The sequence below is a fragment of the Onychostruthus taczanowskii genome, unplaced genomic scaffold (genome assembly GCF_017590055.1).
Source record: "Onychostruthus taczanowskii isolate IOZ18803 unplaced genomic scaffold, ASM1759005v1 scaffold117, whole genome shotgun sequence".
In the NCBI taxonomy this organism is placed as follows: Eukaryota; Metazoa; Chordata; class Aves; order Passeriformes; family Passeridae; genus Onychostruthus; species Onychostruthus taczanowskii.
The window spans coordinates 796,355-811,465 of NW_024498318.1; the positions used below are offsets into that span (position 1 = coordinate 796,355).

At 48.3% G+C, this 15,111-nt stretch overlaps 1 protein-coding gene across 4 annotated transcripts in view; it reads right to left on the minus strand.

The window, feature by feature from the left end:
* The window catches only part of LOC121348268 (exocyst complex component 6B), a 228,738-nt gene extending 214,785 nt beyond the window's left edge, over positions 1–13,953 (minus strand). For all 4 annotated transcript variants that reach the window (XM_041427596.1, XM_041427594.1, XM_041427593.1 and 1 more), the window contains exons 1-4: positions 13,910–13,953; positions 12,514–12,604; positions 12,353–12,398; positions 7,141–7,345 (exon numbers count right to left, since the gene is read on the minus strand). In XM_041427596.1, the coding sequence (XP_041283530.1) occupies positions 7,141–7,345; positions 12,353–12,398; positions 12,514–12,592 (330 nt within the window). In that variant the 5' untranslated portion in view covers positions 12,593–12,604; positions 13,910–13,953. The remainder of the gene's footprint in view (positions 1–7,140; positions 7,346–12,352; positions 12,399–12,513; positions 12,605–13,909) is intronic.
* Positions 13,954–15,111: the final 1,158 nt, after the last annotated feature.

Below are 15,111 nucleotides of genomic sequence, written 5' to 3' on the forward strand. Positions count from 1 at the left end.
TTGGAAGGCAATTTCCCAAAGAATTCAGCACTTTCCAGCAGACTCTCCCAATTTTTCCTGCTAAATCCCTTTTTTTTTTTTTTTTTTTCCTTTTTAATTTTGGAATTGGGAACACGACCCAAAGTGCCTTTTTGGAAGGATCTTCCCAAAGAATTCAGCACTTTCCATCCGACTCTCCCAATTTTTCCTGCTAAATCCCTTTTTTTTTTTTTTTTTTCCATTTGAATGCTGGATTTAACACCCTGAACTCAGAGTTCCAGGTTTTCCACTGTGTTCCCCAAATCCTTCATTCCCACACAAACATTCCCAGGGTTTTTGACCAATCAGAACGTGTTCCCTGGGGAGATAATCCCAGAATCCTTAAAGCTGGAAAGCACGTAAGGAACACCACTGGTTATCCAGAGCAGCTGTGGCTGCCCCTGGATCCCTGGAATGCCCAAGGCCAGGTTGGACACTGGGGCTGGAGCACCTGGGACAGTGGGAGGTGTCCCTGCCATGGATGGGGTGGAACGGGATCATCTTTAAGGTCCTTCCCCATGCATTCACATTCCAGGGGGATTTTGGCTGCCAAGGAGGGAACATGAACTGACCCAGCCTCAGGTGGCTCAGCCCAGAGGGGACACAAACACCCCCAGCTGCTGGCACGGGGATGAAACATCACCTTCCACCAGCACAGCTGGAATTCCAACTGTCCCAACTCCTCCTGCTGGGCCAAACTGCCCAAATTCATCCTGGATCAACCTCTCCCAGCTCCTCCTGGATCAGCCTGTCACAATTAATCCTGGAACAACCAGTCACAATTAATCCTGGAACAACCAGTCACAATTAATCCTGGATCAATGGTCCAAACTCCCCCTGGATCAGCCTGTCCAAATTAATCCCAGATTAACCTGTCCCAACTCCCCCTGGACCAACCTGTCCCAATTAATCCTGGAACAACCAGTCACAATTCATCCTGGATCAACCTGTCCAAATTCCCTCTGGATCAACCTGTCCCAATTCATCCTGGATCAATGGTCCAAACTCCCCCTGGATCAGCCTGTCCAAATTAATCCCAGATTAACCTGTCCCAGCTCCTCCTGGATCAGCCTGTCCCAACTCCCCCTGGACCAACCTGTCCCAATTAATCCTGGATCAACCTGTCCCAATTAATTCTGGATTAACCTGTCCCAATTAATCCTGGATCAACCTATTCCAACTCCTCCTGGACCAACCTGTCCCAATTCATCCTGGATCAATGGTCCAAACTCCCCCTGGATCCAGTCTGTCCCAATTAATCCTGGATCAGCCTGTCCCAACTCCCCCTCTATCAACCTGTCCCAATTAATCCTGGATCCAGCCTGTCCAAGTTCATCCTGGATCAGCCTGTCCAAGTTCATCCTGGATCAACCTGTCCCAATTCATCCTGGATCAGCCTGTCCCAGTTCATCCTGGATCAGCCTGTTCCAATTCCTTCTGGATCAACCTGTCCCAGTTCATCCTGGACCAACCTGTCCCAATTCCTTCTGGATCAACCTGTCCCAGTTCATCCTGGATCAACCTGTCCCAGCTGCCCCTGTCCAAACCCAGATCCCCACCTATCCCAGCCCAGCTCTGCTGCCGCATCCCGGTGATTCCCAGGAACAACCTCCTGCTTTTCCTGCCCTCTGCCAAGGCAGCACGGACACTTCTGGCTGTCCCCAGCACTGGATCCATGGCTGCCTTCAGGCTGGGTTGTTTTTGGCCCCTCACTCGCAGCAGCTCCATCCCCAGCGGCCTCCTCCACATGCCCGGCACATTCCAGCCTGGAGTGGGATAATAAAGGCCGGCCCGGATATCAGCACGTGTTAATGGGATGTAATTCAGGCCTGGAGCTCAGAGCCCTGTAAAAAAAACCCCACCAAAACCCAAACGCACACGCAGGTTCACAGGGCCAAAGTCCAAGCGGAGTTCAAGTGCGCGCCGCTCCTTTCATCCGCTCCAGGCCCCGTAATTAACAACGAGATTTGGAACGCGGCGAATTCCCCCGGAATTCAGGTAATAAAACTCAGATTGGGATAAAACCCAGCAGGGAAGGAGGGCAGGGAGAGCTCCTGGGCGTGAGACCCCGGGAATGCCTCCCCGAGTCCATCCCAGGAGGGGCTGGGAGCTGCCCCGATCCCGGGAGCGAGCGCTGCCGGCCAGATCCTCCCGATTATCACAAAATGAAACGTTCAGCCCCTGTCAGCGGCAGCCTCGCGTTTGTGATGTTACAAAAACCCCATTTCCTCTCCCATTGTAGCGAGGCCTCCTCCGTTCCCGCTGGTGAAATCAAACAATTTTAAAGGAATTTATATGATCCTAATTTAAACCGAACGCATGGAGCTGCCAGTCGCGGCTCTCCGGGCCTCCCGCCAGCTCCGCTCCTTCCCACAGCTCTGAGTACATCCAGGGAAAACACCCAGCCATCCAGACTGGGGATACTGGGAGGGACACCCTGCCCCGAGTGACCCCCACCACGACAGCTCCTCCTGCCCTTCCATGGACGCAGCACCGTGCTCCCATTCCACATCGCTCCAAATCGGCTGCTCCGAGGGGAAGGGGCACAGGGAGCTCCTTCTCCAACCTGGGGGGAAATCTGCTCCCACAAACCCTCCTGGAGTCTGCACATCGCTCCCATAAAACAGAGGGAAGCTGGGATTTGAAGATGGAAGATGCAAAATTCCCTCTATCATCCCTAGGAAAATGAAAGACAAGGGGTTCCAGGAGAGCTGCAGAGGGACTGGGGACAAGGAACAGGGGGACAGGACACAGGGAATGGCTCCCACTGGCAAAGGGGAGATTGGGCTGGGATCTTGGCAAGGAATTCCTGCCTGGGAGGGTGGGCAGGGGCTGGGCTGGAATTCCCAGAGCAGCTGTGGCTGCCCCTGCATCCCTGGTGCCCAAGGCCAGGCTGGATCCACCTGGGGCAGTGGGAGGTGTCCCTGCCATGGATTGGGTGGAATTGATAATTTTTAAGGTCCCTTCCATCCCAGCCCATTCCATGATAACCATGCATGAGTTACTCCCCAGCTCTGTCCCCCACAGGATGAAGAATTTACCTCCTCCTGTTATTTCCAGGGAATTTTAGTGACCCCTCATTCCAGGCTGCTCCCCCTCACTGCCCCCATCCCTGAATTTGGGCAGGGCAGGAGCAGCCAAGCCCCACCACCCCCAGAGCCTGGCTGGGCTCTCCAGCTGGGAATACTGGGAGGAGGAGGAAGGGCTGGAATTAGTGAGGAAAACACCAGGAGAGCCACAGGATTCCCTCGGAGTGGGAGATGGAGAAGTGTTTTGGTTTTGTGTATGAGATATTGAGGGAAGGGATGTAAAGTTTTTGGAGAAGTGTTCTGAAGATTTGCTCGAATTTTTATTAATTTTCTTTTAGTTCCTGTTAATAAATTTTTCTTTATACCCTTTAAGAATATTAAACCTACTTTACCTTTCTCCTAATTTTATCTCATAGCAAAAACTAAGTACACTAATAATTAACCAACCCTAAAGCCACCACACTCATTAGTAAATTAGCACTAATGTACTCATTAGTACATTAACCAAAAATTGCAACATTAGCAAAATTTCAAATTAGCAAACAAAAACCACCACAAGAAGGAACGGAGCCACAGGAGCAGGAGGGACAGATAGAGCAGAGCTGTGGATTGGGAAGGATGGAAATACAAAAATACAGAAGTTTCTCCAACCAGAAGAGCAAAAAAGGCACTGAAATGATGGAAATTCCTCCAAGATTTTCACCTAAAATCCACAGATGTGGTTGGACATCCACATCCCTCCTGATCCATCAGCACAGAGCCAGGAGATTGGGATCCTCTGCCAGAAACCTGAGCGTGGAACTGGAAACTACCAGACAACACCCCCACCCTGTGATGTCCCTCAAATTGATAAATCTCCTTCAGGGGATAAAAAAGATAAAATTATTGCATAAAGTGTTCCCTGCATTAACTGGACACCAAAAAGAAATGGAATTCCTGCTCCTTCCCAGCCACAGGACCAAGGGAGGATCTTCCCAAAGCTCTGCCTCCACAAGGAGCTAAAGGAGAAATTCCAAAGGGAATTCTGCTCTAGGAATTGCTGCCTCAGGTAAATCCAGCACCTGGAGCCCTCCCAGACATCACCCCGTGCACAGCTGGAAGCACATCTGGATTGGGAGGGGTTTCTGCACCTTCAGGAAGTCACATCTGGATTGGGAAGGGTTTCTGCACCTTCAGGAAGTTTAAACTGAATAAAAAGTTTGCTGAACTCTCAGGTGCCAACTGGTCCCTCCCCACAGCTCCATTCCATGAGGGGAGGCTGGGTTTGCCTTCCCAAAAAACCAGGAAGGAGCTGGGAAGATAAAAAGGCACCGAAACACAGGGAATTTAATTAATTAATAAACTCCTCAAGTCAGGCTGTTCCAGAGAAAGGCTGGGGTTTGTAAGACACAAAATTGAATTTGTCTCTGCCCACAAACACAACAGCTCCTGGAGAATTCCAACCAAGCATTCCCAGGGAAGGATCTCAGTGCCCCTGGCAGGAACAGCTCCCTGCCCCTGCTCCTGAATTCCAGCAAAGCTGCAAAACCCTCATGGAGAGCAACTCCAGAGCCTCTCCCAGCTCTGCTCCCTGGCTGGAATGAGATGAAATCCAAGTATCCAGTGGGAAAGGCAATTCCTGATTTGAGGCACACCCAGGGAGGTTCAGCTCATCAGCTCATCCTTCACAGACACAACCACTGGAAAAGGCAAGGGAGGCACCAGCCAGGTTTGGGCAGGATTTAAAATCAGTTTAGGACGCAAAATTCATGGAATTGCAGTGCAGAAACTCTTCTTGCTTTTTTATCCCAAAACTGAGGAATCAACCCAATGTCTCCAGGTCTGCCAGTAACACCAATTCCCCGTGCAGGGAAGAAAAAAATATGGGTGGAAAACGGAGTTATGGGGAGTTGTGATGCCTCAGGTTTTAATTTTCTATTTTTTCACATTCTGTGCTGCTTCAGTGTGTGGGTCTGAGCTTCATATTATGGGATGGTGAGCTCTGTGCACAGAGCAGGGAGACAAAACAATTCCTGCTCCAGCTGGGCACCAAGGACAAATGATCCAAATCTCAGCCCAGGAGCACAAACCCCGTGGGCTGCAGAGAGGAAAACAAGCAGGATGGGAGTGCAGGGGCTGAGCTGGAATTGGACACTGAACTGCAATGTGCACATGGAGCAGAGCTGATCCCAGGGAGAGACCCCGGGAGCATCGTGCATTTTGGGACCACTTGGGTTCACCTTGGGTGCATTTTGGGACCATTTGGGTTCATCTTGGGTTCATTTTGGGACCATTTGGGTTCACCTTGGGTTCATTTTGGGGCCATTTGGGTTCATCTTGGGTTCATTTTGGTTCATCTTGGGTGCAGCCCTGGCTGGGCTCTTGGGCTGCCCAAGGTGCATCCATGGAGGAGATCATTTTAATAAATCCCTGCTTTATTCTGGAACTCTGTCCGGTCTCTGTCTCAGCTCAGCCTGCTCAAGGCATCAGTTCCACCCACAGATGCACCTCCCAGACTGCCATGAAACCATGGAAAATTCCAGCTGGGAGAAGCCAAGGACACAATGGATCCTCACTTCTCAACGGCCTAAAATCCAGGATAAACTCCAGGAACAACCACTCCTCACCCAGCAACAAAATCCCAAACTCAATCCACATCCTTGGCTTGGAGAAGCAGAACTTGCACACAACAAATGAACCTCTTCCCAAAAAATGGGCGATTCCCACCAAACACCACCAAATCCCACCTGTTTCATGGTGGTTTCACTGATCTTCATTCCAAACAAATGGCCCCAAATCCCATCTGTTTCATGGCCATCTCACCACTCTTGATTCCCACCAAACGCCCCCAAATCCCGCCTGTTTCATGGTGGTCTCACCAATCTTCATTCCCATCAAACGCCCCCAAATCCCACCTGTTTCATGGTGGTTTCACTGATCTAAATTCCCACAAAATGCCCCCAAATCCCACCTGTTTCATGGTGGTCTCACCAATCTTCATTCTCATCAAACGCCCCCAAATCCCACCTGTTTCATGGTGGTTTCACTGATCTTCATTCCCATCAAATGGTCCCAAATCCCACCTGTTTCATGTCAGTCCCACATCCCATTCCCAGCAAACACCCCCAAATCCCTGTTTCATGGCGGTCTCTCTGATCCCAATTCCCACCAAACACCCCCAAATCCCACCTGTTTCATGGTGGTTTCACTGATCTAAATTCCGAACAAATGGCCCCAAATCCCACCTGTTTTATGGCAGTCTCTCTGATCCCAATTCCCACCAAACACCCCCAAATCCCAGCTGTTTCATGATGGTCTTGCCAACCTTGATTCCCATCAAACACTCCCAAATCCCACCTGTTTCATGGTGGTTTCACTGATCTAAATTCCCACAAAATGCCCCCAAATCCCACCTGTTTCATGGTGGTTTCACTGATCTTCATTCCCATCAAATGGTCCCAAATCCCACCTGTTTCATGTCAGTCCCACATCCCATTCCCAGCAAACACCCCCAAATCCCTGTTTCATGGCGGTCTCTCTGATCCCAATTCCCACCAAATGTCCCCAACTCCCACCTGTGTCATGGCGGTCTCGCACCCCATTCCCACCAAACGGGCCCAAATCCCACCCCAATTCCACCAAACGCCCCCAAATCCCACCTGTTCCATGACGGTCTCACCAACCTTGATTCCCATCAAACACTCCCAAATCCCACCTGTTTCATGGCACTCTCTCTGATCCAAATTCCACCAAACGCCCCCAAATCCCACCCCAATTCCATCAAACACCCCCAAATCAAACACTCCCAAATCCCACCTGTTTCATGGTTCCCACCAAACGGACCCAAATCCCACCCCAATTCCATCAAACAATCCCAAATCCCACCTGTTTCATGGCAGTCTCTCTGATCCCAATTCAATCAAATGCCCCCAAATCCCACCCCAATTCCATCAAACACTCCCAAATCCCACCTGTTTCATGGCGGTCTCACTAATCTTCATTCCCACCAAACGCCCCCAAATCCCACCCCAATTCCATCAAACAACCCCAAATCCCACCCATGTCATGGCGGTCTCCCCAATCTTCATTCCCATCAAACGCCCCCAAATCCCACCTGTTTCATGGCGGTCTCTCCGATCTTGTCCGAGTGCTTGCGGATGCTCTCCAGGAAGTCCTTGAGGTCGGACATGGAGAGCTCCTTGATCTCCTCGCGCAGCCGCGGGATGTTGTCCACCATCACCTTGCAGAAGCGGTAGTGGCTCACCTGGGGCAGGAAGGTGTGCTCCAGGTGCTCCAGGGTCTTCAGGGCCGGGTAGTGCCTGGGGGAGCAGGGAAAGGTCAGGAGCAGCCTGCTGGAACCCTGCTCTGCTGGCTTTTTGTGGGAACCCGGGGCACAGGGAATGTTTCTCTGCCTGTCCTGAGAAACCCTGAGCCCCAGGAGAACGCTGCTTTAACCTTCATCCATGGAGAAAGCTTCCAAGACTTTGGGATGGATTGGAATCCATGAGTGTGAAATACAGTCATATAGTTTATCACAGGGTGAAAAACTTAAAGAGTTTTGGGTGTTTAGTATGGAGGTGGATAGAAGACAAGAGGGAGGATTTTGGGCATTGTCTCATCTCCTTCTTGCTCTTCATCTGCTCCATTTTCTGCAGTGTGATTGGTCACAAAGAGCCACGATGCAGATGTTGTGTGAACAGACAAATAATTAGTTATTGGTAGAAAGCTAGAAATAAAATACATTCCAAGAGTTAATTGGACAAAACAGTTTTAAAAACCCTTAAACCTGTGTGTCTTGTATCTTTTTTAGTACCTTTCTCTTTATATCCTAATATGTAGATGGCATGCTGAACTGCTGATAAGAGAAAAAATAAACAACCTGGAAACCAAAATAACCAAAAGTCCCATTCATCCCTCAATTCTAGCACAGAACCTTTTAAAACTCTCCCCCATCAGGGGAACCTCAGGGGGAGCTCTCAAAGTTTTGGTTCACCAATTTGTGATTTTGCCAATTTTGAGATTTCCCAGCCCAATGCACGGAGGAGTGGTGGGTTCATGGCTGGCCAATCCCTGCTGTGAGACAGGATTAGGAGAAAGGCAAAGCAGGCTCAAAACCTTAAAAGGGTATAAAGGAAAATTTTTTCTCAATTATTTTATTATCAGCTTTGCATCTCTTCCCCAAATGTGCAAAACCATGACACCAGGTTAATGAGAATTTTAGGTTTTTTGTGCTAACAGGCACTGACCCCAAAAAAACCCTACATTTAACCTGAGGCTGTTAAAAAAGCTTCCAAAATTAAATAATACAATTAAAATTCTAAGTGTGCAGTTTAAATAGAAGTGTGTAATATCACACAGTAGAAAACTCAGAATTTAAAGTCTTAGAGTACAGTAATATATATAAAACAAGATGAAGTTTTAAAGCAAAGCTAGTCCTTCTTCACCTTCTTCATAAGTTTAAGCAGTATTGTATAATTAAATAAAAAGTCCACATTACAAATCACAAGTAATTAATTATTGTGCCAAAAGTAAAAATAATTTAAGTGTCATTTCCTAATTAAACAGTTTATCCTTAAAAGACCTTGTAGAGGGAGAGATACAACTCCATTTTTTAATTTGTTAACGTAAAGCACTACAAAACTCACAGTTCATGAGCCTGTAAAATAAGAAAAGCTAATAAACATCCCCATCCAAACAAAAAACACCACCTCACACATTTAATCCCAACCCTAACAGAAAAAAGAAGTTACAACTCAACTCACAGTTGAGTTCCACGCCATTCCTGGAAGGTGGAGCAGCTGGAGGTTGTCCAGCCCAAGGCAGCCCTGGTAACAGTGGGATCATGGAATGCTGGGGTGGGGAGGGGTCTCCAAACCCATCCCCTTCATGGGGGAAGTGCTTTAAGTTAACAAATTTAAAAAATGGAGTCTTCCTCTACAAGGACTTTTAAGGATAAACTGTTTAATTAATGACTTAAATTATTTCTGCTTTTAGCACAATAATTAACTACTTGTGATTCGTAACGTGGACTTTTTGTTTAATTATACAATACCACTTAAACTTCCAGCAGCCCCTGCCAGGAGATGGAATCCTGGAGCTGGGAATATCCCATCAATCCTACAGACTGATAACTCATTAACTGATTCATTAATTATCACCCACAAGCTGCTGCCGGCCTTGCAAAGCACCTGGAGGAGCAAGCTCAGCTCCTTCCCCTGGGGATTCCAGGATCTGATCCCACTTTCCCCCTCCTGAACCCCACCAGAACCACTTCCCACCCAAAGCAATTTTATTTACAGAGAGGGGAAAGAACTGGATCCAAATCCTGGATCAGGGATCCAACAAATCCATGTCTGCCACCACCTGTGACCTTCTCCGTGCTGCAGCACCACGTTCCAGCATGGAGAAGGGCAGGAATGCAAGGGTTGGCCTCCTCCATCCCAAAATGAACATTTGACACCTTTAAAAATGCAGGGATCCCACGGATAAAGAACTCCTTTTGATTTTTGGCCATGCCCAACTCAGTTTGATCCTCCTTTTCTGCAGGAAAGCAAATTTCAGATGGCAAATGGGAAATTGAGCTGGGAAATTCATTTTTTTCAAATGAATCTTTTTCCTTTGGAAAGTGGGAATGTGTAGGATTTGCTGGAGTATGGAACCACCACAGATTCAAGATCATCCTCCCTGTCCTGACTACAGCTCTGGCCAAAGGGAAAAATAATTAAAAAGGAATCACCCAGAAAGCATTAGGAGGGCTTAATAACATAATAAAATCATAGATCATAAATATATTATATTTTATATATATTATCAATTTATTAACTTTTAATTCATTAATAAATTAACTAATTCATTTATTAACCTAATTTATGATTTGGCTGTATTATTATATATTTAAAATCAATTAATTGTTTATTATATATTAATAATTAATTCAAATAATATGTGATAAATATTATATATTATACTATTAAATAAACATTTATGATTAATAAATCTCATGTCAGCCACTGTGAGGAGGAATTAAGGGAAGTTTAGCTGATACATCCATGGGTAATCCTGGACACTTCCAGCTGGAATTTTTGGGGAGAAACAGGTCTTTGGTCATAAAAAAGAAATAAACACCACAGAAAAAACCTGGCATTTGTATTCCCACTCGGAATAACTCCTGCCTGACCTCCAGGAATTCTGTCAGGGGCCTGTCCTGGGCTCAGCCCCAGCCTGGGGGTTGGCATTTCTGCTGAAATCCAACCCTATGCAGAGAACCATGGGAATGCCTCTGGATCGCTAATTAATCACTAATTAATTAATTATCCCGAGGGATAAACACCCCCTGGGTGTTCATCAGGGAATTCTCAGGTCCCATTCCTCTCACACACCCCCTAATTTTGGTCCTATTATTTAATTTTGGAAGCTTTTTTTAGGAGCAGCTCCGGGATGGGAGCTGAGCTCTGTCCCAGCTCCGTGACCCCGGAGCTGAGGGGGAAAAGCAGGATTTGGATAAAATCCAGGGCCACAGGGGCCTTCTTGGGGTGATTTTTCCTGTTCCTGCTGGGATGAACATTCCCAGAGAATTCCTGAGTGTTCTCATGGAGCATCCAGGTCCACAAGGAACCTGCAGAGGAACTGGGGACAAGGGATGGAGGGACAGGACACAGGGAATGGCTCCCACTGGCAAAGGGGAGACTGGGCTGGGATCTTGGCAAGGAATTCCTGGCTGGGAGGGTGGGCAGGGGCTGGGCTGGAATTCCCAGATTTTCTGGGGCTGCCCCTGGATCCCTGGCAGTGCCCAAGGCCAGGCTGGAGCACCCTGGGGTGTGGAAGTTGTGCAGTTGGGTGATCTTTGGGGTCTCCTCCATCCCAAACCCTTCCAGGATTTTACAATTCCATTTCTCACTGTTTGGAGACCACACAGAGCTGGGGTAAATAAAAAGGTCTGATCCCTCCAGAGTCTCCAGATTCCTCCAGAAATTTTGGGGTTTTCCACCATTTTCCACACAGCCACGGCAAAAAAAAAAGATTTTCTGTCCCTCCCTTAAATTCTGGCCAAGTCAGAGAAAAATTCCCTCTCTCCACCCTGATCATTCCTCTGGGATCAGCTCCAGCTCCAGCTCCTGGCCATGGATTCTCCATTTGGGAAGTGCCTCAGCTGGTTTAGAAACATCCCCTGACCCCTCCTTCTGTGGAGTTTATTGCCCCAAACACAAATCAGACCAATCCCAACCCCAGCCCTGATGGCAGAACCCCCCACGGCTGCCCCTCCTGAAATGATCCAAGTGAGACCTGGAGCAGATAAAAACCATGGATAAAAGCAGATAAAAACCTGGAGCAGATAAAAACCTTGTGCTGTGTCTGAATGGAGCCATCAAATCCAGACCAAAAAAAAAAAAAACAGAAAAAAAAGCCAGCCAGGGCTCCCAATATTCCTGAAATGTGGATTTCAGCGTGGGTTTGTTTCTAAATGAACCAATCCAAATAAGGGAGGGCAAAAAGGGATGCAGTTTTTAGCTGCAGCCCCTGGAAATGCTGCCCAGAGGGAGGCATGGAGCAGCTGCTGGATTCCCTGCAGGAATTCCCAGGGATCAGCTCCAGCTCTCACCCCACACCTGCCAGCAGACCAGCCCCAAAATCAGCCCTGGGACATTTGGAGAGCCCATCCCTGCCCTGGAGTGGCCTGGGAAGAGGCAGGAGCTCCTGGCAATCCCAGAGCAAGGCTGGGATTGCTTTTCCAGCCTGGCACCCTTTCCCCCTTCAGCAGCTGCTCCATGCCCAGTTTGCCACCCCAGGGCTCCAAAATCTCTCCCTGCTGCTCAAACTAACCAGGATTCCTGGTGAGAATCCCAGATTTTCATCCCTCAGCAGGTGCAGGGTGGGGAAACTCCTGGATCTGCAGCCCAGCATTCCCAAAGCACCAAGTTTTGAGGAATTATTTCTACAGCAGCAGAAGTTTTCTCCCCAACTCCCACCATCCCGATGTTTCCAGATCTTTGCATTCCCCCCACATTCCCTGGGATCTCTCAGATTGGATTAAGGTTTGGTTTATGGCATTCATGGAATAAAATTTAGCCTCGGTTGCATGCACAGTACTGAGTTACCATAAAAAGCCAAGGAGCATCCACCTTAATTCCCAAAATCTGACCCTGCTGCCATCCCCATCTCTGCTGTACCACAGGAGGCTGAGCAGGGCTGTGAGGAAAAGCAGCCAAAACCCAGGAAATTCAACCTGGAAAAGCTGGTTTTGAACTGCTGAGATTCTCCTTAAATCACCCAGCACCAAACAATTCCTTGGACTCTTCCCCTAAAAGCCCAGCTCAGCCCAGATTTACCTCTTGGATTTCATCTGCTCCCGCAGCTTGCTGTACATCTCCAGCACTGGGAAGAGAAGGAAAACACAGCTCTGAGACAGGAGCACGCAGCTGGGAATCCAAAAAGCAAACAAAAAATTGGGAATTCCACCAAAGAGCTCCAAAAAGGAGGAGTTGCTCACCAGGGAGACACAGGGTGAGTTTATCCACCGTGGCCGAGATGTTCCTCTGCTGCAGCCGGCACTGCCTCAGCTCCTCCATGGCCAGGATCAGCTGGAAAAGGGGGAAAAGCTCCCTCAGGATCAGCAAAGAGCCCTGGGCTCCATCCCAAGAGCAGCACGAGCCCCAAACCCTGCTCTGATAAGCAGCGAGCTCGGGATCGGGGCAGCTCCAGCCAGGGGAACTTCCCCGAATTCCCTGGATTTCAAACGGGGAGCAGAAAAAACCAAAGGCATGGAAGCGGCCTTGGAGCACATCCTGTGGATTCCAAAATGTTATTTCCCCTTCCCATTTTAGGCATCTCTTCCAAGTTTTTTGGTTCTCAAAGGCAGGATGTGGCCGCTCGCTCCCGGGGGATTCTCCTCATCCTAAAGTTAACAGGGATTTTGTGAGGCTCCAGGAGAAAATCCTGGGATGTGGAAAAAGGGGAAAACAGGGACACAGGGCCAGGTTGGACAGGGAATTCTCACATCCCAAAGTTAACAGGGATTTCATGAGGCTCCAGGAGAAAATCCTGGGATGTGGAAAAAGGGGAAAACAGGGACACAGGGCCAGGTTGGACAGGGAATTCTCACATCCCAAAGTTAACAGGGATTTCATGAGGCTCCAGGAGAAAATCCTGGGATGTGGAAAAAGGAAAACAGGGATACAAGGCCAGGCTGGACAGGGAATTCTCACATTCCAAAGTTAACAGGGATTTCAGGAGGCTCCAGGAGAAAATCCTGGGATGTGGAAAAAGGAAAACAGGGACACAGGGCCAGGTTGGACAGGGAATTCTCCTCATCCCAAAGTTAACAGGGATTTCGTGAGGCTCCAGGAGAAAATCCTGGGATGTGGAAAAAGGGGAAAACAGGGACACAGGGCCAGGTTGGACAGGGAATTTTTGTCATCCCAAGCTAAAACTGATTTCTCAGTGCTCAGATTCCAAGAAAAAAACTGGGATGTGGAAAAAGGAAAACAGGGATACAAGGCCAGGCTGGACAGGGAATTCTCACATCCCAAAGATAAAAGGGATTATTCAGTGTTCACACTCCAAGAGAAATCCTGGGGATGTGGAAAAGGGAAAAACAAGGATACAAGAAGGAAATTCTCACATCCCAAAATTATCAGTGGTTTCTCAGGGCTCAGACTCCAAGAGAAATCCTGGGATGGGGACAAGGGGAAAACAGGGATACAAGGCCAGGCTGGACAGGGAATTCTCACATCCCAAAGCTAAAAGGGATTACTCAGTGTTCACACTCCAAGAGAAATCCTGGGATGGGAAAAGGGAAAAGCAAGGACACGAGGCCAGGCTGGACAGGGAATTCTCCCTCCCACCCCAGTCCAGGCTGTAATTCCAGGACTGCATCCATCACTTACTTCTTTCCCTTCGTTCTGCAGCTTCCGGTTGGTGTCTGTCACTTGGTTCTGTGGGAATATTGGGAAAAGCACAAAGCACATCCCATAAATCAGGACAATGTTCTTGCCACCAAAACAAACTGTCCATAAACACCATCCCTCCCCACGGCTCCCATTCCATGGAAAAGCTGTTTATGGCTGAGTTAACAGCCACTGCCACTGGGGGACAAATCCAGGGATTTTCCTCTTTGCCACTGGAGAAAAGGGAAAGGCAACAGGAATTAATTCAGAGGCATGGAAGCCTCAAAACGCTGGAGTTTTCATGGATGCAGTTTGGAAAACTCCAGTTTTGACCTGAGTGAGGGAGGAATTCATTCACTTCCTCATCACCAAATAAATTCCCTTTAGGTTTTAACTCCTTCCTATCCCAGCAGCAGAATATCCTTTACCTGGAGCCTTCCCTAGAAATAATTATTTGTATTTATGGAATTTCTTATAAAACTTCCTTTGGGATCTTTATCTCCCTCTGGATGGATCCTTGCTCCTGCCTGGTGTAAGATATTTTTACATACCTGGGATAAAAAATTCCCTATTTTTTTCTGGATTATCCCACCAAGCTGGGGCTCAGAGCTGGAACATTTCCCACTTGGCAAAGCTGAGGATTCTCTGGAGTGGGAAGAGCCCAGCCCTCCCCAGCCCCAGCAGGACCCACAGGAGAACACAGGGGATTTTGGGGCTCATCAGGATGGAAAATCAGGAGTTGTCCCATTATTCAGCCAAGGAGTGGGAAGAGGACTTGGGAATTCTCCTGAGTTCAGGCAGGGAAGGGCTGGAAACCCTGGGAAAGCTGGAAAAACCAACACAAACTTCCAAGGCAACATTCCCAGCTCCAGATCTCTGCCACCACAGCCAATTCCAGAGGGAATTCCAGCAGGACTGCTCAGGGTTCTGAGCTTTCACATCACTCTGAAATTTCCATGCCATAAAACCCCTTTTTTCCCCAAAAATCTCCTTCTGCAGCTCCTAAAGCTGGGAATGTTCATTTCCAGGCTCATTCTGGTAAAAGGTTTTTTTTGACCCAGGCTCTCCCCACAGTGGGAGCTGCTGCTGCATTCCTGCCCCATTTTAGGAACAAATTCCTGCCTGGTTTCCAGAGCTCTGCTCCTTCTGGAAGCAGAACCTTCCCCAGAGCTTGGAAAACACCACGAGCTGGGAGACAGATC